General features: G+C 39.4%; 1 protein-coding gene across 1 annotated transcript; it reads right to left on the bottom strand.

Moving 5' to 3' along the window:
* Positions 1–1440: 1440 nt before the first annotated feature.
* Positions 1441–21196, bottom strand: LOC105047557 (mitochondrial adenine nucleotide transporter ADNT1). The gene is made up of 8 exons (XM_010926525.4): positions 20679–21196; positions 18885–18933; positions 15058–15221; positions 12182–12219; positions 3730–3842; positions 3455–3568; positions 2145–2489; positions 1441–1995 (listed from the first exon to the last, which is right to left on the bottom strand). Exons 1-8 carry the CDS (start codon positions 20843–20845, stop codon positions 1912–1914), a joined length of 1074 nt encoding a protein of 357 aa, XP_010924827.1. The 5' UTR covers positions 20846–21196; the 3' UTR covers positions 1441–1911.
* Between the last annotated feature and the right edge of the window lie 4880 nt (positions 21197–26076).

The raw sequence follows: 26076 nt of genomic DNA, 5'->3' as shown, positions 1-26076 counted from the left end.
TTTTTTAATGACACTTTTTATTTTTTTAATTTTTTTTTGAACATTTTTGGCAAGAATTTGAAATGATGTTTTTGAATTAAATTTAAATTTTTATTTTTTTAAAATTCAAATTTATAATTTTTATTTCTTTCGCATTTCTTTCTTTTTTTTTTCTATGATATTTTTAATTTTTTAAATTTTTAAGATTTTTGTTTAGATAATTTTTTAAAAAAATTAATTTAAAAAAAATCATCTAAAATTATATTTTTTATTTGAATTACGAATTCAAATTTTTATATTTTAAATTTCATTCAAAATTAAAATTTTAATTTATTTATTAATTTAAAATTTTAAAATTTATTTTATTCACATTCTTTTCATTTTTTTTCTTTTTTTTTGAAAAAAAATAAAAAACGTCATTTTGAATTACGTTTTTAAAAATGCCATTCAAAATAGCGCTTTTAAAAACGCCATTCAAAATGGCACTTTTAAAAATACTATTTCAAATAGCATTTTTTTTTTTTTTTTTTTGCGGACGATGCGAACGTGTAAAAAAAGGAGTGACGTGGCAGGGAGAAAACGCTATTCAAAATGACGTTTTTTTCTTTTGTATTATTTTTGTAAATATATTAAATTTTATATTATTTATATAAATAATTTTTTTTTTGTATTATTTAGAAAAAGAACTCCAACTTATCAGATAAGCAGATAGGATCATATGAAATCTTGCTTCATCTGAATCCTCATTTGGAGAGATGTTGGCGGAATCCTTTTCCTATCTGATAGTGTAAAACATGGTATCAATAGGGCTGTTGAATCATTGGAAAGTTTGAATAAGGTTGAGAAGTTTTGGCATGACTCCATTATCATGAAATCTTGCAGGGAGAAATGTAACCTAAACACCTGAAACAATACAGACCACTAAAAATCACCAAAAAGGTAGCATCTCGTCCCGCTCTTGCCTTCTTTGATTTCTTTGTTCTGTCCTACCTTTGATTCCTCTCCTCCCCTTGTTTCCTATCCCGAGCTTAACTGACAGCTTTACCTTACTCTACCTGGAACCCTTGTTCTGACTAGCTAGGAAAAATCAAACCTTGCAGCTTACCTCCTGACACAACGAATTGGGTTAGCTTATCGGCACCTATGATTTCCAAAAGCAATTTAACGCAGTGCATCAAAATCTTCAAAATCCCACCCGTTTTAATTGAAAGGTTATCACAATCCCCATGGATATTATGGATTCAAAACAGTGACATTAGACCATTAAGTTTTCAGAATCCATCAGTCATAAGGTCAATTACCAGAATATTGAAAAAGTGGAATTGATGTCTTTAAGAGCCCGGTCATTGAAATCCTACTGAAATTAGAAAATATCAACCACACACAATTCATGCATCAACCAAGCACTAAAAATTAAAAATAAAAGGGATTTGAATGCCTCCCAAATTATCATGCCTGCACTACATACATATCAATGTTCTTTATTTATTTGATTATTGTATGATAAAGAAACAATATTCTACCAAAACAGAAAACAGAACAACAAAAAGGCCAGCATTTTTATTTTATTGGTAACTTGGCTTTCTTCAGGATTAATCGGAAGGCTCTGTCAAAAGAAGCAAAATGCTAGATGGCCATGCTACATGGACAAGCAGAATATTAAACAGCAACCGAACATGATACAATCTAAATATAGAGTTGACAGATATCACGGAAGCTACACAAATTCTCCCTGCCCTATAGCCAATTTATTCTTTAAGTTGAGGAGGTCAAAGCTAGATGTCTGGCAACAGGTTCTGAAGTGTTGGTTGGATATCAACATGGGTTGAGGCCTTAATACTGAACACATTTCCTATCTTCTACCATCCACCTACAAAAATAGCAGTCGATGCCCCTAGCAAAATAACAGTCGGGCCCCCTTTTTTTTTGGCTTCAATCTGATATTCTCATTTCTACTCCAAGAACATCCTTCACAACCTCGTATGTCACAAATGCAATTGCAATGGATGGCACGACCTGAAACAAAGTATAATGGAGTTACATTCAGAACAAAACATGTACTGTAAATGTAATGTTTGATTCTTCAAGCAAGGAGCCTCATGGTTTGATGGGCAGCGACAGCCTCATACCTTTTGTTGAGCTGGAGAGAATTATAAAATACTAACCTTTACTGAATTGGGAACAAGGCCCTTGTACAGTGCCCCAAAGCCTTCACTACGCACTGTCTTCCTAAATGCATCAACCATTCCAGTATATTCCAATGGCGCTTTGCTTCCCCCTTGGCCTGCCACAATGGAAGCAGCATGGTTCCAACCCACCATCTGCATTCTTCTCCGAATGACATCAAGAGGGTAGGCAACAGTCTGGCCAATAGTTCCGGCAACAGCTCCACAAGCAAGCCTTGTCACCACACTCAACTCTGAGTCTTCTACAAGACCCAGTGGATTGGATTTGACTAACCAATCCTTTAAGGATTCATAGACAGCAAAGTTGAGGCCGACATACGGAATCTGCAAGTGCAAGTTCCAAAAGACATAAATTGATGTTTCTTGGACATGTGACGGGTATTTGAGCATCCAGAAGAATCTGACGGGAACCTTTCAAAATTGGATATAAGGACATGCTTATGATGTATACATGTTTATATGAATATGCATTGATTTTAAGTATACATTAGGTAATGAGCTGGACCTATTGCTATAGTAGGTTTGCTAATTCATATGGTAGATAACAAATGTTTATGTGGAATAGACAAAAGTAGACATGTAAGTGATCATTATAGTTTGATGGTATTGTCTGAGTAACTTAAAATCACTGAAACAAAGCAAACAAATATTGTTTCTAATTATGGTATGGAGTGTGAAGAATAGAAATGAAGATGATGTTGTTGTCATGTCTTAACATGGGTGTGTGTGTGTGTGTGGTTTGAGAAGGGAGAGAAGGGGTCAGTGGATTGGGGAGGGTGATGGTGGTTGGTGGTAGGTGGTGGAGGTTGTGGGGGGGGGGGTCATAGGCAGCGGGAGGGACCTTAGTCTGGGATTTAAATACATGCCTAGGGCAACTACAAATGTGGATTCCATCAAACTACGTCCTTTTGAATTAATGATGTTATGTTTCCTTCAGCAGAATAAAACCTGTAAGTAGTGTATGATGAAATGAATTTCCATGGAAATGTTAAACTGTGTAAAGCTCACTGCATTTTGCTTTCACATAGGTCAAGAACATATACATCACATATTTTACAAAGCAACAATTTAATAAAAATGAGACTCAAAAATTAGCAGACCACCAGATTTTACCAGCACAGGCATACGAAGATCAGTCCTTTTCCTGAAGATTACCAGACATGTAAAACAGGACTTACATAAGTCATAATCCAAAAATGTTTTCCAGTGCGTTATTAACACTTCCTAAGACACTTCTGACTGTTCAACAGGTTGAAATAGGGTGCCTCTGCAGTGTAGAATCAACTTACCACTCCTATTACTGATGGAAGCCAGCCCTTGTACAGAGCACGAAAGCCTTCCTCTCGGTAGACCGTACCTAGTGCATGAAACATTCCTCTATACTGGTAAGGGGACTTCTCAGTCTGTACGGGGGAAAAACGGAAAGACAAATGAAAAGAGTTAACGACAAGGAGCAACAACAAACTACCAGAACAGTTTTTCATCATACTCAGAGCCAAGTGGACCAAATTATCTGAATTACAGATAAAGATAATAATGCGCTAGAGGAAACCTGAAACATCACCTGAACTGTTATCCTGCCCCGAACCATGTCCATAGGATAAGTAGCAGACATAGCAATGATTCCAGCACATGCTCCAGCTCCAAGGCGCAATACAGGAGTGAGTTGAGCATCTTCTGCATTAAGTTGACAATGGAACCATTCGGCAATTCCATACCCATATTTAGATGAAATCAGCAACTTCATATAAATATGCTGAAACTTACATGTCCAAATATCTGACATATTACTGATTTAGCTCTGCCTTTTCTATCAGTGAAATGAATTTATTTTGTACGCAACAAAGACACAAAAAGACTGCAACTAGAGAAGAAAAGGGGAGTTGTTTTTAAAAAAAATTAAGGGAGTATCTTTAAAGAGCCCCAGTTTCTTCTTCTTTTGCCAGTAAAGGCAAACTAAATTAGCTTATTAATAGGGTGAAATATATTTTCATCCCATCCCAAAATTTGCCATTTATTCATAAGCAATTCCAAAAAAAAAAAAAAAGATTATTATTCATTGGTCACCAAAGTCCCAAATTCACTTCAAAAGCAAAAAAGGAAAACTTCCAACATCAATAAGGGTCTGTTTGGATGATTGGGCTGAAAATCTCATTGGATTTGTGGATTGGCAGTACAACAAGTTAGATAATAGGATTACAGGCTGGCTGAGGTCTCTCTTTTTTCCTTCTTATGGAATGGGCTGGCCCACTCCAAAGCCATTCCACACCATGGTTTAGATAAGGACTAAAAAGGTGTTTGATTCCCTTCTCCTTTATTTATCAGCTCATGATGTTTCATCCTAAAAAGGCCATGGATTTAATAAAGGTGACAATGACATGTCATCATGAATGATGTTCATCAAGTAAAATTATAATACATAATATTTGAAGTTTGAGGCGCACAAATTTTTTATATCTTAACTTTCCAAAAAAAAATCAGAATTCCTCTAGGAAAATGGCAAAAAATCATAAAAATCATCAAAACTCAAAAGATTGATTATGAAGATGACAAAGGATTTGAGAATGGAGCAAAAAATTCCAAGGTTAACAAATAATAGTTCAGCAATCAGCTAGGTAACTGGGTCTTAATGGTCTATTTATGCATTACTCAAAGCCCAATAAACCCAAAGGCAAGACATACTAGGCCTACTGCCTACCATTATAATAAGTTAAGCTCCAACAGGCAGGAGGCCCATTAATAGCATTTTTAGGTCATCACATATTAACTGAAAGCAAGGTTTGCCATACCATGCCGAATCGGCCGGTACATCCCATCTCGTATCGGACCGGTGGAAAATCGGCACGATTCGGCCGGTAAAATTGGTACACTGGCAGTACCGAAGAAAAAAGAACGAAAAGTGAAAAAAAGAGAGAGGGGAGGGAGGTGGGAGCCGTCGGAGGCCGGCGGTGGCCGGCTGCGACCGTCGGAGGGCTTCCGAACCCCGTATCACCCGATAGGGCTTTCAAGAGAGTAAAAAAGAGAGCACTCGAAGGAGGGGCGGGGAACCTATCGGACGGATGGTGCCTTCGTTGCGAGGCTCCCGGTGGCCGGCGAGCCGACGCCGACGGCCTGAGGGCAGTTGAGCGGGCGAAGCCCCTTCGTAGCTCCGCCCCCTTCTTCTTTTTCGAAACAGACGACGTCTGTTTCAATTTTTTTTTTTTTTTAAACTTATGAAGTCGGCAACTGGGTTGCCGACAATAATTTTTTTTAAAAAAAATAAAAATCATGAAGCCGGCAAATCGTTTGCCGACTTCACTTAAAACCATATTTTTTAAAAAAAATTGCGAAACAGGGACAATGCCCCTGTTTCACGCCTGCGGCGCCGCGCGCATGGACTGCGCCCTCCGACGGCCACGGTAGCCAGTCGGAGGCCGTCCGGCGGCCCCGCCGGCTCCTTCCCCTCCCTCTTTTTTTTCTTCCTCTTTCTCTCTCTATTTCTCTCTTTTTTTCTTCCGATTTAGGTCGTCAGTTCGGTACGGTATGAAACCATACCAAACCGTACCGTCGGCCGGCCGAAACAGCCAGCGGTACCGGTTCAGCATACTTTGACTGAAAGTTTACGCATATGATTTATTGCTTCTTCTTTATCAATGAAGTGTGAAGCATCTAACCTTTTACCTCTTCTATCCATTAGCTAAGGTTCACTTTCCTTTTATCTCTACTGGATAGCTTTCAAGAGTCCTAGGAATGCTGCTATTTGTTATTCAAAAGGCTGATGGAAAAGTGAAGGTAGTGATCAACCCATGGATGGTCGAACCATCCCAAACCACCTAGTTTGGAGCATGCCGAACTGTACTGGCGGTAGAGCGAGATGGTTCCAGCCTTCAAAATGAGACACCCGCAAGAACAGGGGGAGTGGGAGAAGGAAAGAGAGGAAAAGAGAGAAGAGGGGAGGGAAGGAGAGGAGAAGTCCGGATAGGCTGCTGGAGGCTGTTGAAGGGCCACAAGAGGATCGCCAAAGCTGCCAGAGGACTGCTTCTTCTGGACCGAAATAGAGACACCTCCGTGGCCCTCCAACGACCACCACTGGCATCTCTCTCTCTCTCTCTCTCTCTCTCTTTGTGTGTGTGTTCTCCCTCTCTCCTACACTTTTTGTTGTGTCGATTTGGGCCCGGCATATGCTGCCAGCCAACTGATATGGGCTCTAGTACCGGCATAGCCAACCTTGCATCAACCCCTTCGCAGCACTAGATAAACTAGATAGAAATCCCCTCCCCACAAAGCATTGGATGAATTAGATAGAGCTGCAGCCCCCCCCCCCAACCCCAACCAAACCAAAAAAAAAAAAAGTGTGGACTCCAAGATGCTTGCTTATTACTGTTCTCATACTTCTTCTTATCTCTTTATTTCATTCTATTAAGACCTTCAATCAAATCTAATATCAGTCCCTTCCACTTACATTCAAATCCCCTCCCCCACAAACCATTGGATGAATTAGATAGCACTCCCCCCCCCCCCACCATGTGTGTAGACTCCAAAATCCTTGCTTATTATTATTCCCATACTTCTTCTCATCTCTTTATTTTATTTTATTGAGACCTTCAATCAAATCTAGTATTAGTTCCTTGCACTTATGGACCATAAATCTAGCCACATCCCATTATAACAGTTGCAGCCATCTAAATATCTGAAAAACAACTCACATCTATTAGTCTACATTGCTTGGGTTGCAGATACTTTTAGACTAAATCTAAATTACATTTGAGTAAACCAAATTCAGATGAATTTTTCTACCCCTAATATAAACAATTCCACATGATATTGATATCTGGTGCATCACAAATGCTCCTATGGATTTCTGCCATTAGTATGCTACAGGAAATGAATCTCCATTGCTAATTCATAACTCCAGTTTTTGTTTCCTTGTTGCATCCTTAATGGTGTAAAACATTGTAGAACATATTTATTTGTTTTGTCCACCAACATTTCTCTGTGAGAAGAGAATCCGTCAGTAAACATGTTATGAATCAAACAATAACCAAACATGGAAATAAAAGAAAGTGGATTATGGAGTAGTTTGTGTGAGAATGGCACTATCTTCCCCCTTCTTTTGCTCTCTGTCGCTTTTGGTAACTAAAATGGCTGGAATAAGTGGATGCATGAACTTTGTCACCTTGCTAGCCACAGGTTTCACCAAAATGACGTATGTTTTCATTTCCAGCTTTACCAATAAGTCAGGCTATGCAACATGAAGTGAAGAGACAACTGGCACCACTTTCTTTACCATGTGCAGCTTCCAACAGCTAGAATGGCAAAGGGAAGCATAAGGATTGAAAGGAAGGAGGGAACCAGAACAGGTGCCTTATTTGACAGCTTTGGCTTTTCCATTTGATGGCCATTTCAATTTTCCAAATATCTAGTCTCGCCAATATGTGGCAAGTTATGGTATTACTGCTCAAACAAATTGTTACCGTTCAGAGCGCTTGAAACTAAATGGTTTACAAAAGACTTTCAGGAAGGATGTGTTAATGACTTCATATTATTTAAAGCACAGACTTATGGTATGACAAGTTCCGCATGCTACTTTCAAACTTGTTCTACAATACCTTCACCGGCCCAATTAGATGTTAGCCTATAATATTTACTAAAAAAAACACCTATGTAACAAATTCGAAAAAAGATTATCATGGTTACACTCATATGTCTTAATTAATACCCAGTAATCCATCCATGGATAGCATAGTGTATCATTCTTTTCATTGTCTCAGTCAAAAAAGGATAAATGAAATCAATTTACAGTAAAAAGAGATTTCAATGATAAAAGGTGAAAGGCAGGTGCACAAGATGCTCAAAGAGGCAGAATTCTAAGGAGATCAACAGATAACAAAAGTAATTCAATCTGGTTGTCGAGTAGTAAAGTGGGTAGCAGCAATTCCTTGAAGTGGATTACATTATTATGCAAAATTCACCAAGCAATATGAAGGGTCATACCAGCCCAACTATCAGTTCACTATGGAACCCTATGTACCAGTATTTGCCATACCGCCCAATATAGGGCATAACATACCATACCGGTATGGCATACCATAATATACCGACACTAGTGTATTGTATCAAACCGCATACCGACATTGTAATAGGATGGCACTGATACGAGATTCAGTACCAAGATGGTAAATCTTGCTATGTACTATATCATATGGATCGGTACTATACTAACTTGAGATGTATCGGAACCAGAGGGGAGAGAGAGAGAGGGAAAGGGAGGGATGGAAAGAAAAGAGCAAGAGAGGGGGGGAAGAAAGAGGGAGGGAGGGAGTGAGAGAGAGGGGGCAGGGGAGAGAGATGGGGGGAGAGGAGGGAGATAGAGAGGGAGAAAGAGGGGATACCCACCATCACCCTTGTTGTCAATGTTGGCAATAAGCAGCTACAAGTCAAAAACCCTCACAACGAGGGTCTCGACCTCATGAAGTGTCACAAGCAAGAGGCTCATGTGAGGTGAGTATAATTGAGCAAGAACTAGAGTAGAGGGTTTAAAAATAATTGGACCAATTCAACCCTCAAACCAAGTCAAATTGCTCATAACAAAGCAAAACCGGGTGGTTCAACCCAGTAAGGACCAGGTAGCACCAATTTGATCTTATATTGTATACCTCGTCATTATGAACCCCCTCAGGAACAATGCTTACCTTACCCCTCATGTCGATAGTTCAGAATCATATTATTTTTTTACATCAACTACAAAATTTCCTCTTATACAATATTACTCATCAAACCCGCTAGATATTAAGATTCACAAATTCTCAAATATCCAAAATGCTTGCCTTATCAATCCTTGAACTTCCAAGAAAAATTGCCTTCTTTAATATCCTATAAAGGTCATCATAAGATAGGAATGACTCCATGAGCATTACCAACAGAAACATTCAGACCTTAAGAATTAAAGCACTATGGCAGGACTACAATCTATTTTTGACTTAAAACAATCATTGTTGCAGGCATAGCCGATACAGGAATAAAAATATGAATTAATTGCATAATACCTACAGTGCAAAAATGTGTGATTTGTCAATTATGATCTTCACAACAAATTTGCAAGTTTCTTCTTGCAAGACACAACTCCTGCACTTTCCATTGATCATCAAAAGCCTAATAATATGCCACCAACCAGACAACTTTCTGAAGTTGCAGGCACTATATGCACTCCTATGCTTGAGAGAAAATGAACCTGGTGCTAATGTAATAGCAAATGTAGAGGATATTTTCTAGCGGAGAATGTACTGTAGCAAGGACAAAAAGCTCGAGCAGGGGGAAAACTTGTGAACCCCTTCCCTAACAACGGCCACCCTTATCCTGCTCAAAAATGTAAGTGAACATACTTTCAAAAACTGATGTAAATCGTGCATTATACCATATGCAAATGACCTTGAAGCCTCACCAGCAAGGACATACTCTCCTCATGAACATTGCACTGACTTGGTACCGATCAATATTGCTTATATATGGTATCATATCAACCAGCATACTCCACAAACAGACTGACCATAAAAGAACTTGATTCATTTAATATTCTAAATAGACTAGAACTTCTTAGACATGTAAATTTACTTCTAATAATATTATATTATTATTATTTTATGCTCCATAGAGGCTAATATGTTGTGGAAAGTTTTATACTTCTATGTAACGTTGACTGGATATAACACAAAGTGTCTAAAAAATGTGTATGAAGTATCATCCTAATCAAATATATATTTTAAAACTTAGAGGTTCAGAGAATTTTGATCTATTTTCGATGACAAAACATGACTTCATCATATGTTGCTACCTAGAATAACTTTTGAGTGGAGAAAAAGGTGTTTGCTGCCATGGGGTGTGTTTTTTTGAGAGAAGCTTTGGGCCACATATGTATACTGATCAATGTAGCACACTGATCAAGGCAATAGGCAATCTCAAATACCAATGAACATACATTCATCTGAGACTTCAAATTCACAAATAATCATAGTTCTAGCACAATAACAGAAATGAATAACCCAATGCAAAGTAAAGCCCTAATTCCTTTGATACAGTAAAGAAAGTTGTTCACAATTATTAAAATTGTAATGAGCACCAATGCATTCTTGGAAATAAGAAAAGGTTAATAATAAGGGGGTGTTTGGTTCGCGATCGAAATCAGAATCAAAATCGGAATGGTAATCGAAATGGATTGGAATTGGAATCCGAATCGGCATGGCCTAATCCCCTGAAGCATTTGGTTCATGTCCGGAATCAGAATCGGAATGGATGATTCCCATTGTTGTTTTTTGGTTCATTTAAAAATAGGAATCAGAGTCAACTCAAATTTTTATTTTTATTCTTAACTAAAATTTTTAAAAATTAATTATTTTAAAAATTGATATTAAATAAAAATTAAACATAATAATAATATCTTTAATTTTTTTAAAAAACTATCATTAAAAAAAAAAGCTTAGAGAAAAATTAAGCAATTGCCATGAGATATGAAGAATAGATCGTATCGAGTATCATTATGAAACACAAATGCATACTTGAAACATCATCGTGTTCATCGAAGTGGCAACAGGAGAAGAAAGATAGGAACTAAAGGCCATAGAGATATTTTATCAAACGTTCATTATGCATTAAGCAAGTTCATGCCCAACTTTGCCCAATAGTAGAGGAAAGACAGAGCACCTCTTCCCATCCCATCCTTCTTTACTCAATGTCCTTATGGACGGGATTGCAGCTTGGCCAAGGTGCCATCTCTAGCATCTTAGGAGCGATGTGCCATCCCTCCTCTTCTTCCCCCCATCCGAAACCTTGGAGTCCAAGAAAATTTTGGATATTTTTCTGGCCACCCACGTCATGTCCGGTTGCGTCGCCGCATCCACCTCCACGCACCGTAGCGCCACCCAACTCAGATCCTCCGCCGCCTCCATTGGGTACGAGTCCCACAGCCTCCGATCCACCCACCGCTGCCCCCTCCCCCGCCGGTCCTGCTAGGAGTCCTCTTCCGGGTGTATGGTCTCCCTTGCCGTCTCGATGAGGGCATCCTGTGGACATCCTTCCCCTCCTTATCGAACCAGTACTTGAGTGGCTCGTCGTCGGAGAGCTCCAGGAGCGCCACGTCGAGGGCGTAGACGTCGGACCACCACGAGATGTTTCCACCGGCGAGCAGCTCCAATGCCATGTACCCCCTGGACCCTCGATCTTCATCCGACCGCTACCCGCTCTTCTCATCTCCAGCTCTGCTGCCTCCAGCAGCCTCCGCAATGCCTCCTCCGCCTCATAGTCCACTAGCCACACCTGCTGCCTCCCCACCGACGAGGAAGGGGGCTAGGAGGACGTCATGCTCGAACCAAATACGGAAGTAGGCATCGGCGGCGGCATTCTTCTGCTCGATGGAGGAGCGAGAGATGGCCTTGAGGGCGAGGGCCTCGGGAGAGGAAGGGGAGCGGACGAGGAAGACAATTTTTTTTCTTTATCTCATTCCACTGGAATGAGTTTTGACTCCGTTGGGATGAGTCCGGATTCGATTATGAAAGGAATGGATCATCCATTCCTCTCTGGAATGAAAATCGAAATAAGACTCCCCCAACCAAACAGTTGGAATAGGAGTCATCCATTCCGATTCCCCTTTCAGGCCTTAATTATCCCAACCAAACACCCTCTAAGAGTCTGGAACCTCTTTGAGAAGCCATTATTCCTAAGATATTTGTGAAAGCAATAAATTTTTAAATTTTGCATTAGCTTAAATGAAAATCATTTTTAGAAGCTTTGGTAAACATCAAAAAGCTTCAAAAGCCAGTACAAGATCATGTCTTCGCATCCAGGCATAGGTGCATAGATATATGTGGTGCTGCACTCCTGCAGAAAAAGGGGCATGCCTTGCAAAATTTTCAAATATCGGGATTGGTGAAGATTTGAATAACAGGTAAGCGATGTAATGGATACTGATTAATAAGTCATTGACAACCTCATAAAAGCTGCCTCATAATATAAAAAATGACTTAGAAAGATAAGGATGGTCATACCATTGCCTGATTGTCGCCGGTAAAGCCACAAAATTCCACTGCAAAATATTTCAAATATTTGTAAGAAAGGGAAGAAAATAAATAGGTCCCATATGTTTGATAAATTTACTGCACTTAATAAATATCAAATGGATTCCATACTTGTATATGAATGCGATACGTATCATTAGATTGTGTTATGTTCAATGACCAGATCAACTTTCAACAAAGCATAGCCAGCACACAAGTTATGAAGCATATACGTTCTGCACATGCACGTTCATGTACAAAATTATATCATCCAGCAAAATTTGACCTTAATCTATGCTCTGAAAAATTGAATTGCACACATGGTCATACATACACAATAATCTATCTATTAATGCTGTAAAAGGACCGGTTGTCTCTGGGGAAAACCAAGAAACAATAAATTTATTGAAAAGGAAAGAGAGACTGTGTGTACTAGTAAAAAAGGAAATGCATATGCACGTGAGGAGAAAATAACTGAAAAAGGAGAGTCTCCATGCAACCAGTATTTTCACATCGTTATAATGATGGCAATCGGGCCCTACAGCTAGTTTTTATGGAAAATTAAGTCAGCTAAAAATCAGAGTCAGTATTTTATAAATTAGCTAAGTTTGGACAGGTGTAATGATTTACCTTAAATCTAAAGGACATGAAAGCTTCTTGACAGAAACTATTCATGTTTTTATATGTACAAGGGAGAATAAATCACAAAAAGACAATATAGCACATATAGCTCTTGTCCGGACGAAATAAGAAAAAGTTCAAGGACAGGTGATACTATAAGATTCAACTTCTGACACAGATTAACTATTATTAATATGTCATTCCCCATTAAAAGACTAACGATTTAATTGAACAGTACATAGCACATGCGTTGCACGTACATGGGTGTGGAGTAAACAGGAAACCTAGCGGAGTGCCAGGACAAAATCTTTGTTGGAAAACAAGGATGGAGATTTGAGCTAGAACTGGAAAAAATTTATGGATGAAATCAAAGCAAGGCTTGGACCCCACAGTGGGGTGGAACTGGGGGGTTGAGATGCACACACCAAAGTCACAATAATAATACTAGAAGATAATAACTCTCACAAAGTTAATACCCTCATCGTAACTCCTCATAACTCCTCACTAGATGGGTCAACATATTTCTCAAAAATCATCATTACCTAGTTTGCCAAAAATACCAATCGTTTAGATGTTGAAGTGTTGGTAAAGAATAAGAATGTAAGATTCATATAGAAATTTTCAATACCAGGAGAATTTTTTTTTTTTTTGATGAGTGAAAATAACTATTATCTTATTTCAAATCATGGTTCATCAAACCGATCCAAATCAGACAGTTCGGAGCATGCCGAATCATACCGGTGGCTAATTGTGTGGTTCAAACGTCCGATTCAGAATGCCGATGAAAATGGAGCAAGGGAAAAGAAAAGAGTGGAAAAGAGAGTGAGAGCAAGAGGGAGGGAAGGAAAGAGAAAGGCTGGCAATGCCCGACAATGGCAAGCCAAGGCCGTCGGAGGGCCGTCGGGGCTCCGCAGTCCTCCACAAGATGCGAGAAGAGAGAAAGAGAGGAAAAGGAAGAAAAGAGAAGGGAGGAGAAGACGACGGGGAGGCTATTGGAGGACCGCTGGGTGGCCACCGTGGCCATTGGACGGACCAAAATAGCCTCGCGGCCGCCATGAGTTCAAAACAGGGGCAAAGCCCCTATTTCATCATATTTTTTAAAAAACATAGGGGCAAAGCTTCACTGTGCATCGTCTTTTTAAAAGTACACGAGCAAACAGGGGCTCTACCCCTGTTTCGAGCCTATGGCAGCTACGAGCTGTTTTAGGTCATCCAACAGCCACTCAGTGGCCCTCTGATGGCCTCTCTACTGCCTTTTCATCCCTCATCTTCTCTCCCTTCCCCTCTCTCTATCTCCCTCTACCCTCATTTTCTCTCACTAACCGCAGAGCCTAGGGGGCATCGACGTCCCTCCGATGGCCACCACCGGCATCTTTACCGGCCTTCCTTTCCTTCCCTCCCTCTCCCTCCCTCCCCCGCTCTCTTTCTCTCTCTTTTCCTCCCTGATTCATCCCTCGTTTCAGTGTCGGTTTGGACCCGCTACGGTCTAGTATAGGGGCATGCCGACTCGTACCATCAACCGGCCGGCATAATATCCAGTTCTAAGTCGGTGATCCTTGTTTCAAATAATCAAAAACATGGAGTAAACACAATAAGAAGACAAGTAGATCTGTATTTAATAAGGAAAAGACCATCAAACGGGATTTCCAGACATACCTGAACAAAATATTAGCAGCCATTGGCTGTTTGATTGTATTATTCTACCTTTGATAATTAACTGCTCGAATACTCTAACAAGACTAGGACATTTGAAGGAAATCAAATCTATAAACGTTCATTGGATGGAGGTTAGATTAAAAAAACTGACAATGATAAAGAAGCATGTTTGTGTCAATAATGTCTTTCTAGAATTTATTTTTGACCCTGTTGTCTGCATTGCATTTTTTCCCCCTAGATTCTGCTTATCAAGTCCCAGCAACAACCCTTGGATATGTGGTCCACAATTGCTTTAGCTTTGGTTGCAGCATGATTTATCCCAAACCTCTATCTGAACTTTATCAAAGGATAACAAACAACCGTATGTCGGAGGAATCTAAGATTAAGTGTATCTCAAGCATTTCTATTGCACGGTTTCAGCATTATACCAGTCTGCCATGCCAGTAGAACATAGCAAGACAGACAGCATAAAACAATAGTAGATGTCAGAGCAGCAATATAGCAATATTTTAAACCTTTTATATGTATAAAATCATGCATTACATTCACATAGACAATGCAAAATGCGATTGTAGAATTTAAAATGATACCTGGCTGCTTGCTCATAGCTAAAGAACTTGACTGCCGAGTTTGGGACAATGCGTGCACAGTTAGTACCATTGCCTTTGAATAGTCCTCGAACACCCTCAGATCTCCAAATATACTTAAGGCCTTGCATCGTCCCATTATACTTTATGTTGTGAGGATTTTGGACCTGCAATTTGTCCGTAATACTGTGCAGTTAAAAAGATAAATTCCACAAATACAAAGGCTACAATGACATGTCATTATTGTATTTGACACTTGCTTTATAAATCCTTGTTTGCTAAAATTCCAATTTAGCTACTTTGGATGCTATCTATCTGTTCCATAACCTTTATAACACCTTCCATTGAAGTCACTTAGGTTTTCCCCTCCTCTCACTACATTCTTCAACAAAGATTGAAATAATGGTACTTGCCTCCTCTAATCATTTATCATGCATGCCCATACCATCTCCATAAATTCTATCACATTCAAACACTCTAATTTTCCAAGTAAAAAAAAGAACACATGCATCATATGTAGCTTAACAACCCTCTATCACCACATAACATGCTTCACCTTAAATGAAAGAATTTGGCTAAGACCATATCAAAGCCTTGTAAATGTTTGATTATATATGAAAATTCTGGAAAGCAAAAGAAAATCTGTAACTTTAAAAATTATCTTTATTTGATATTTTGTATTGTAATTATGTATATCTGGTAATCAGTAAGCGCTGTGATCTCTATTTAATAGAATAACATTATGGAGGGAAACATGGAAATGTCGCTTAACCACTATTTGAACCTTATCTCAATGGCTTCAAATATTTCATGAGAAGTAACTCTGGCCTACTTGATTTTCCCAACAACTATTCATCAACATGGAACAGAATTCCTCAATGCATGGTACCTCCTGAAAATTATCAACTTATACAAAACCAACAATTCTGACACAATGTTGTAAGTTTAACTCATCTCTCATCTTGTCTAAATGATATTCAATTTGTTGATATCATAGGGTCAAAACATGCTCAACTATAAAAGAAGATAAAATAGTTTGTGAACGTTATCTCAATGACTTCAAATAATTCATGAGAAGTAACTCTAGACTACTTGATTTTCCCAACAACTATTCATCAACATGGAACAGAATTCCTCAATCCATTGCACCTCCTGAAAATTATCAACTTATACAAAACCAACAATTTTGACACAATGCTGTGAGTTCAACTCATCTCTGATCTTCTCTAAATGATATTCAATTTGTTGATGTCACAGGGTCAAAACATGCTCAACTATAAAAGAAGATAAAATAGTTTGTGAACGTTATCTCAATGACTTCAAATAATTCATGAGAAGTAACTCTAGCCTACTTGATTTTCCCAACAACTATTCATCAACATGGAACAGAATTCCTCAATGCATTGTACCTCCTGAAAATTATCAACTTATACAAAACCAACAATTTTGACACATTGTTGTGAGTTCAACTCATCTCTCATCTTCTCTAAATGATATTCAATTTGTTGATGTCACAGGGTCAAAACATGCTCAACCATAAAAGAAGATAAACTAGTTTGTCAAAATTAACTGATAAATTTCCAGGGCAGAAAATCATGCCAATTCCTGGAAGGCTACCTGCAGTGACTCGCTTTGGAATTTACACAAGTGGGTCTTCTAGCACTCAACTCCCTTGAGCATCTATAATGAAAGACAATCATCAAGACCACCTTTTGTCTTATATAGTCAATCAATATTTCAGATGCTATATATTTCTGTGTCCATACACGACTTTGTATGCATATGCAAGGAAATATTAAAGTAATTACTTAACAGAGTTTATAATTATTTTTTAAAAAAAAGGAACACAAATGGATACCGTATAATGAAATTATGATGCCTTCAAAAAGCAAAATGGTCTATTAAACATAAAAGGTCTCGATAAGAATGGATTTCTTCAAGCTCAACTTGATGTTCAAATGATATCGTAAATTTATTTTGCAGATTTTCAAAGTGACCAAAGTCCTGAAACATTTAAGGAGTCCAAACAAATATACATTTGAAGCCCACAGACCATGTTTTAAAATTTGGAGCACACAGCAGCATATGCACTTGCAAATGCATGTGTGGTCCCTTAAACATACCGCATTGCCTATATGCAGCCATACCACATATAGACTGAAAAAGCAGTCTACTTAGCATTGCATGGCTGCACACATGGCCTGCTTAACACTGTACAACTACATGTGAGACCACTTGGCATTGCAGAGCCACATATACGATCCACTCTCATGTGGGACTAAGCAGGTGAAGCAAGTTTAAGCTGATGATCAGGTTTGATGTGGCTTTCAAGTGAGCCTGATAAGGGTATTAATAATATTAAAATATTGATTATATTATAATTATAGGTATTAGGTATTACGTACTGAGCAGTAAGTACTAACTGTTAGTTATTATAGTGTTTAGTAGTGTTATAATATATCTAAAAAATATCATTATCTTTTCTATGGTTATAACATGTTATATTTATTTTAGTCCAAAAATAGTAACCGCATATGCATTTGTATATGTGGTTCACATAACGCATATGCATTATGCAGTCCTTTGACTGCCTACATATCACAACCACCTTTTAGAACATTGAGTTCACAAACTCCATATTTACATCCACTAAGCTTTCTTCCAAATTATATTATGGAATTTAACATATGTTCATCTTCTTATTTTGACACAAGCCTGATGCTTGATTATCAATAGTTCATTCCAACAAGAGTAAAGAAATTAAAGACTGGCCCTAGGATTAGTTTCATCACAAAAAAGTTCATCCATCTCAAGAACTACTTCAACAACTTATTACTCTTTCATAAATGTGTTGTAAAGAGACACTCCAACATATTGTCATGAACATCAGCTCTTGATTCTAAGTACCATCTCTCAATAAGGTCCTTCACAATATGCAAAAGCATAGTGACTAGGACTTTCATGATATGCCAAAGCAAGTGACTGGCTTGATCAAACATGATTCATGACTTAAAACTCATTAATATGGAGTAGAATTATATGTGGCTCTACAGTACTAAATGTGAATACAAGGTCAACATCTTTAATGTTCAAAAGAGGACATAATGAGTAGCCTATGGTATAAAAAGCTTATATTTGCATAAATTTAGTGTTTCGCTTGAAGGCTTGCATTTCATTTATTTAATTGCATTTGGATACTTGCAATGGCACTGAAAGGTATATCGTGGCCTGAAAGAGAAGGGGCAGAATATCTCATACTATGGATCTCGATCAAATAGAGAAGATCATTTGTAAAAACAAGTGCAGCTAGTGACTGGAGAAGGAAAGAGAAGAGGATTCATTTTGTTAATCCAAAGTACACAGGTGCATTTGTATCAATTTTGGACATGACAGAAATAGATTAATAATGTGATATAGTTCATCTTCCTTATGAGATAGGTGAGGAAAAAAAACAAACATAGAAGGCTTAATCTATGGAAAAAATTGATGTCGTTAGAAGTACAAACTGGCAAAGATTCTTCAGAAGGTAAAATGTCAAGCATAGAATGTACCTGTCCAAAAACTGCCACATTCACAATTGTTGCGTTAGTTTTTTAACATCTATTCAACAAACTGCCTCATTCACCAGACATGCAATAATAAGTCTAAGAACTCGAGCTTACATCCATAAATTAAATTGCAATACATAATGATCTCCTAACATTCAAATTTTATAAACAATTTTAACAGTTGGGATGGGGAAAAAGGAAAAAAAAAAAAAAAACATGCTGTGAGCAAACAGCAGACAAAAACCCAAGGAAACAAGAAAGGAAATTAAAAGGAAACCCAACCTGAAGCAAGATTTTTAACCGCTCAAGTGGAGCAACAGCAGTCCGTGACCTGCATAAATCCCATTGCAATAAAATTAAGTGTGATGACAAGCATGCTATCAAAATAGCATTAATAATATGGAACTTCATTCCAAAAATGTAATACACAAAAATGACAAACTAGGACCACTAAACTTAGGTCACTAAGTCGGGACAGTTTTTAGATTCTTGAATGTAATATCATGGGAGAGGTCAAATGAATGCCGAAAAAGACATATCAATAAATGAAGAAAATGCATATTTCCCGCATAGAGGATTGTGCTAATCAATATGCTTAGGTGAGAACTTCTTAGTGAAAAAGGGAGTTTTGGATTGGGGCTTTAACAAATTTGTCTTCTTGTGCATTTCAAGAAGCACAGATGATTTGTAAGGTGCATGTACTCATGCAAGAAACTGGGAGAATTAGTCTTCAGGATGAATACATAAGAGGCCACAGGTAGACAAAAAATGGGAACAGAGAACAAATGTTAGCAAAATACAGGTCAGCAAATCATATGATCATATGAAGCTCAAAAATAGTCCATGGCTTCTTACAAAACCTAAAAAATAGTCCAATTAAACCTGCTGAACATGTTCCTGACAAACCATTCCTGTAGGTTGACTTTACAACAGAGGAACCATAAAGTGGTTTACATGGAAAAGATATAGAAGTTCATGTTACCTTATGACTTGGGGTGTCAAAGTAGATTTCAGCAAAAATAAAGCAACTTGCATTGCACTACAATACCATAACATTCAGAAAGAATCAGAGGGACTAAAGTAATTTTATGTCTTATTTGCCAAAGAACTTAGACTCACAAAAGGAAACACAATAACTCTGAATTTTTCAACATTTTCAATGAAAACTTTATTGTGTTCATATCCCTACATAAATCCAGATTACATGATAATCTTCATAATTTTCATGAGGAATAAAAATTATAGATGCTTCTCCAAAAAAAAAAAAAAAAAAAACAAATAATGCTAAAATCCCACCAAAGATCCCTTTTCTGCAAAAAAGCTAAAGATAAAGATAAATGGCTTTTGTGCCACTAACATTGCAAAATTCTGCAAATAAGCAGAAGGGATAGTCAATCACCATTCTTATTCTTCAGTCATCGTTTCTATTTCAGAGTTAAGGAGCCACAAGTCCTTACCTAGTCAGCTGTCATAATAGACTGGTGCATCTTAGTAACCATATTCATCTACCTAGGCATCAAACCTGCTCTGACATGACTCAAGAATCATCCATCTGTTTCTTAACTTTAGGAAACTGTTCATGAAACTTATTTTTCTCTATTTTCGAGAATCATTCCTCTGTGACACTTACATCTAAGTAGTTGCAGAACATTAACAATCTGAACAAGGAGGGTTGACCTAGTAGGCTCTGATATCAAAATATAATATCATATGTGGATGTCCATGTCCTCTAACATAATCATCGGTACAATCAACAAACAGATACTATTGCAGTATGGGGCTCCCTTTAACCATTCAAGGGCAACAAATATCATCCTAAAGCAGCTATCAGAATGCCATGATGCTTCTCGCCATAGACAAGAATCTTGGTTAGGGTTTAACATCAAACAAGCAAGCAACGCAAAATTTAGAAGGGAATAGAAAACAAACATGGATAAAAAAATTGCAGTCAGAAGATAATATCGCTACCCAAAAATTTTTAAACGAGATATATTAAAATAAACAATGCAAGAACAAATCAAGAGAAGAGAAATATTTCCAATAAATCGGCAAGAAATGAAGTTTTCAAGAACTCACACTCCACCGGCGACGCCGCCAGCCACGAGGGACTTGCAGATGCTGAGGAGCTCGTGCCCGGGGGCCTTAACGCCCTCCCTGGCGAGCTTCGCCTCCTCCGCAAGATTCACGATCGTAGTGACCGCCGACTCACTCGTGCTCTTCCCCACGACATCCTCCGACGCCATGAAACTCTACCAAACCCTAAGCAAGACCCAGCGGCGGAGGTGAACAAACCCTTCCAAAAGCCCAGTTCCACAGGCGGCGGCGGCGGCGGCGGAGGACGAGGAGGAGGTGATCGAATCTCCGGCTAGCAAACGATCAGATCGAAGGATCACACGGCAGCCGCCTCCACTTCTTGTTCAGGGATTCTTTCTTCCTCTTGCCGCTGCTCGGCAACAGCGGATGGAAGAGGAGGCGAGTGAGTTGTTCCCGGATGGTATCGGTGACGGCGAGGGTATTGCTTATATAGGGGGGAACCGGTGGGGTGCGAATGGATCCACGGGGTTCAGCGTCCGCTCTTCCTTTCTTTCGTTTTCTTGTCTTGCTTTTCCGAAACGAAACCTAGAGTGCCGTGTGGGTGAGCCTTCCCGGCCCTTAGATGGGCCGGCCCAAGTTAGGGGTAAATTTACCAATTGGCCCTCTGAAAAATTAAACCAATGAAAAATATTTGAAAGGTTACGAGCCATTCAGATTAACCGTAGCCTACAGTGAATACAAGTAGGAAGTGGAAGTAAATTAAATAATATTTATTGAATTTATTTTTATACTAAATTTATTTAAATATAAAAAAAATTAAATTTGATTAATATCTATTTTTATATTATATCTGTCAAAAAAAATAAATATAAATATAGATGGACAACTATCTAATTATATTCTATCTATAATCTATTTAATTTTATATAATATTTATTAATTTATAAAAAATATATAATTATATTAATATATTATTAATTTGATTTATTATCATTTAATGATACCTTTGACTATGTAATCGTAAAATTTAATTATTTGGCTTGTATCTGTATTTATATCCATGCTTTCGATATCTGTATTTTTTCAAACAAATATGAATATAAATTTTTATATACGGCTAATATCTACATCTGTATGGTATTTGTTAAACAAAAAAATTGGATGTAGATATATTAATATCCAATCTGTATCGATCTGGTTTCATTATCCATAGTTCATTATGGTGAGATATACGATGAAAAGAGTGTATTTTTTATATAAAAATTATAATGGTGATTACATGTTCTTTAAGAAGTTAATTGTAGTTTTGCACTAAAATCTTAGAAAATATCGATATTAGAAGAAATCATTGGTTAGAATAGTTTTATCACGTATATCTTGGGCTATCCAATAAAAAGTCAATATGTCATTCATAGTTGAACAAGGTTCAATATTATCCAATCTTGTTTGAAAATTTTAAATAAAAAAAATTGTTGTTAACCATAGTTAGCCAGCTTTTATTATTTTTAATGAAAAAAATTATTTTTGTTTGGCGGATATATTTACTTTTAATTGGATGATCTAAGGTATACATAATAGAACAATTCTAATCGATAATTTTTTAATATTGGACCTTTATTTTCTTGCATTCGGTATATAAATTTACATGGAATTTAAAACGATAAGAAAAAAAAGATGTTCAAATAATACTTTGATGTTATGGATATTACTAGGATGAATGGTGGAGCAAGCATTTTGGAGTGATGTGCAGAATAATGAATAAAGATACGAATGGAAATTTCTATTTGCCATATTTGGCAATCGTTCTGATTTATGTATCAAGGCATCAACTTTTTCACGATACGTTGGTTGATGGATTATTTAGTGAACTATGGGTTATACGACTGATATAACGCATTCTTCATCTAGATCAAGCTGTTTATGTAACTTTTTAGAAAGGATAGATCAATAATGCCCAAGGTTTTAACCCGTGTGAACCAAATATTCATTGAAGGAGTGCAAGTGCGCTTTCTTTTAGTTGTAAAATTATAATTATAAATTTAAATGCCTTCATTTCAACATTAAGCCAACTTTTGTGGATTCCTGCCATGCCTTTATACTCGAATCAATTCTCTCTATTTTTTATCAAAAAAATCCAAAGGTGTACGCTAGATCAAATTACCAACAGCCTTTCCAGGATGGCGGTGGATTTTCTATAAAATAATTTAAATTTATTCTGTCAGATCCAAATTAAATTATTAAATTTTTTAATATAAAATGGACGTCATATTAATTTAGTATAAAAATAGCTTAAAAAGTTAAGATACATAAAATTCCCAAAATCTACGAGCAATCATCATCAGGCCTCATAGCTAGTTATTAAAATCGTCAACAACAAAAGTCACTATTCAATCTACTGTAATGTTTGCTTTTTGAAATATATGTCAGATTCGCATCGTAACAGCTTGACAAAGAATGATCCAAATATCTTGAATGAGCAGATGAATCTCAAACTATGTGATATCTTTCTGAATCCAAGAGATAACAGTTGAGTCACCCTAAATTATTTGAAGTTTTCTTTAAAGACACGTGGATATGACATGGGTCTCAACTTCTGGTCCAAATTGGATAAAGTATGAGAGAAATATAAGACTGCTCAAGTATATATAGTAGGCACATATATCTATACATACTGTTGCGGCTAATCCCCTCGTCGCTGATCGTCGGGAACGAGCGCCTGCAAAAGAAGTCCGCACTGACCGGAGGTGACTCCGGCGGAGACCCTCCGACGGTTAAGTCAGAGAGGAGACTAGGCAACAGTAGAAAAGAATCAAGGAGCTTAGCGAGGGAGAGAGTGCGAGAGCCAGAGAGGAGGGAGATGGGGTTTCGAAAAGACCTCCTCCAGTGCTGTTGCCTTCCCCATTTTATAGTAGAGCGCGGCATGGGCCGTCATTAATGGCGCAGACAATGGGAGGAGTTGTCAAATCGTCGGAGGCTGTCAGAGTCACCGCGGACTGTCAAGTCGCCGTGGGCTTGTCACATCACTGGGGTTAATCTATGTCCTTGGCAGGACAATGTCCTAGGGTGGCTATGCCACATGCCTTTGTCAGGACAGCGGCCCACAGCAGTCGTATGGCGTTCGGGGGAGCCGATCGACTGTGCGTCGGTATTTGGTTGTGAGATGTCGAGTGATAACCCGGAGGCACGGTTGGCTGATCAGGTGTCTTGCTTAAGTCGGACGTCGGCTACCACCCCCGATAGTGAGTCGGTATGGGGGTTCGGCCGCTCGATCGGTCGAGAACAGCATGGGTCGGTTCGGCCGACACTCCTTCAGTCGGACAATGTCGGCAGCTACTATCAGCAGTCGTCGATCAGTGCGGTCGGTAGAGTCGGGCCCGACGGTAAGTCGGGGTATGGGGGTCAGTCGGTATATCCCAACAGTTGCCCCCCCCCACTCCTGAGTCCGATGTCGTGTTGGCTCGCGTGAACACGTGGGCGATGGCTTCGGGCGAAAGGAATGGTTTTCCGTCATGTCTTGCCCCGACTCTGGCGATCGCATCAATGAACGATCCGATGTCGGTCTCCCGACTGCAGGTCGAGCATGCACGTTGGGTCGGAGGTCGGCCAACCTCCGAATGTTGCTCGTCGACACGATCATTCCGTAGAGTCTGATGGTCAGTAGTGTCCGACGTATTTGACTAGGATAACGATGGCAAGTCGAATATCCGTTGTCCAGCCCTTGGTCGGGCGTGTGCGTCGTGATGTATGATAAATGGTGGCAAGCCGAATATCCTTCGATCGGTCGTGACCAGATCGGTACGTCGGAATGTGACCTCAATTGCCTTGGCGTTTTGCCCTCTTTAGCCGAAGCCAAGTCGGTAAGTTAGCCTGTTGGATCCGATGGTCGAGAGTCGTTCGACGTAGTCGGGTTGCTCGTCGATTGTAGAAGGAGTGTGACTCCTGTCAATGTAGATATATCGGTCCTCTAAGAGTCCGATGTATCGTCGACTGTCGAAGGAGTGTGACTCCTGTCAAGGTAGATATATCGGTCCTCGTAAGAGTCCGAAGTGTCGTCGACTGTCGAAGGAGTGTGACTCCCGTCAATGTAGATATATCGGTCCTCGCAAGAGTCCGATGTGTCGTCGACTGTCGAAGGAGTGTGACTCCCGTCAATGTAGATATATCGGTCCTCGCAAGAGTCCGATGTGTCGTCGACTGTCGAAGGAGTGTGACTCCCGTCAAGGTAGATATATCGGTCCTCGTAAGAGTTCGATGTGTCGTCGACTATCGAAGGAGTGTGACTCCCGTCAGTGTAGATATATCGGTCCTCGTAAGAGTCCATGTGTCGTCGACTATTGAAGGAGTGTGACTCCCATCAGTGTAGATATATCGGTCCTCGCAAGAGTCCGATGTGTCATCGATGTCGAAGGAGTGTGACTCCCGTCAAGGTAGATATATCGGTCCTCGTAAGAGTCCGATGTGTCATCGACTGTCGAAGGAGTGTGACTCCCGTCAGTGTAGATATATCGGTCCTCGCAAGAGTCGATGTGTCGTCGGCGATTGGGCCTTTGATTCCCAGTCGGTTGAGGTCGTCGGTCGGAGATGGGTCGTGTCGGTGGGCTCCGTCAGAATTTCCGAGGTACCCTCATCGTATGAGAACCTCAATCTCATCTTTGAGCTGGATGCACTGCTCCGTGTTGTGGCCGTGGCCCCGATGGAATCGCAGTACTTTCATCAGTCGAGGCCTTTGCCTTCAAAGGCGGAGGCCACCGCAGATATTTTCTCCTTCGATCTCCATCAAGATTGCGCACAGGAGCAGAAAGAGGAGTATAGGAGTCATACCTGCGATGCATCGCCTCGGACTCTGCCGTCGGGGGGATCTCGGGCTCCGCCATCGGGACGAAGCCCGTTTGTCGATCGGAGGCCCGCTAGGCTCGGCAGGGGCCCGACCTTTCCTTCGCTTCTCCTACGGACATTTAGTCTCGGTCAGGCGCCGGTCGGAAGCTCCTTCGTCTGCGCGCATGTATTTATACGCGCGCTCCAGCAGTTCACGTATGTCAGGGGAGGGTCTTGTCCAAGAGTACGTAAATCGGGATCCCCTCAACCCCTGCTTCATGGCCGAGATGGCCATATCTTCGTTGAGGTCTCGAACCTCAAGCATGGCCGCGTTAAATCGGCCACGAAGTGTCGGAGCATCTCATTTTCCCCCTGCTTGAGGGAGAAAAGCTGTCCGAGGTTCGTGGGGGCTTCCGGCTGGTGCTGAAATAGGCCATGAAGGAATGTTCAAGCTGTCCAAAGGAGTGGATACTTCGGAGCGAAGGCCAGAGTATCAAGCTCTGCGGCTTTGCGAAGCGTAGTGGGGAAGCCGATGCAGAGAAGAGCATCGGTCGCCCTTGGATCGTCATGAGAGCCTTGTAGCTCTCCAGTGGTCAACTGGATCGGTGGAGCCGTCATAGGGCTC

Source organism: Elaeis guineensis, chromosome 6, assembly GCF_000442705.2.
Source record: "Elaeis guineensis isolate ETL-2024a chromosome 6, EG11, whole genome shotgun sequence".
NCBI classification, from domain to species: domain Eukaryota; kingdom Viridiplantae; phylum Streptophyta; class Magnoliopsida; order Arecales; family Arecaceae; genus Elaeis; species Elaeis guineensis.
Note: the sequence above shows the minus strand (reverse complement) of the source record. Positions and strands in the feature narration are given on the sequence as shown.

Excerpts from the sequence above, each read along its gene's own strand:
- LOC105047557 (XM_010926525.4), bottom strand. The coding sequence starts at position 20,845 with ATGGCGTCGGAGGATGTCGTGGGGAAGAGCACGAGTGAGTCGGCGGTC. Across the intron at positions 15,222-18,884 it reads GGTTAAAAATCTTGCTTCAG|GTCCAAAATCCTCACAACAT; the intron begins GTTGGGTTTCCT and ends GACAAATTGCAG. Across the intron at positions 1,996-2,144 it reads TTGTTCCCAATTCAGTAAAG|GTCGTGCCATCCATTGCAAT; the intron begins GTTAGTATTTTA and ends ACTTTGTTTCAG.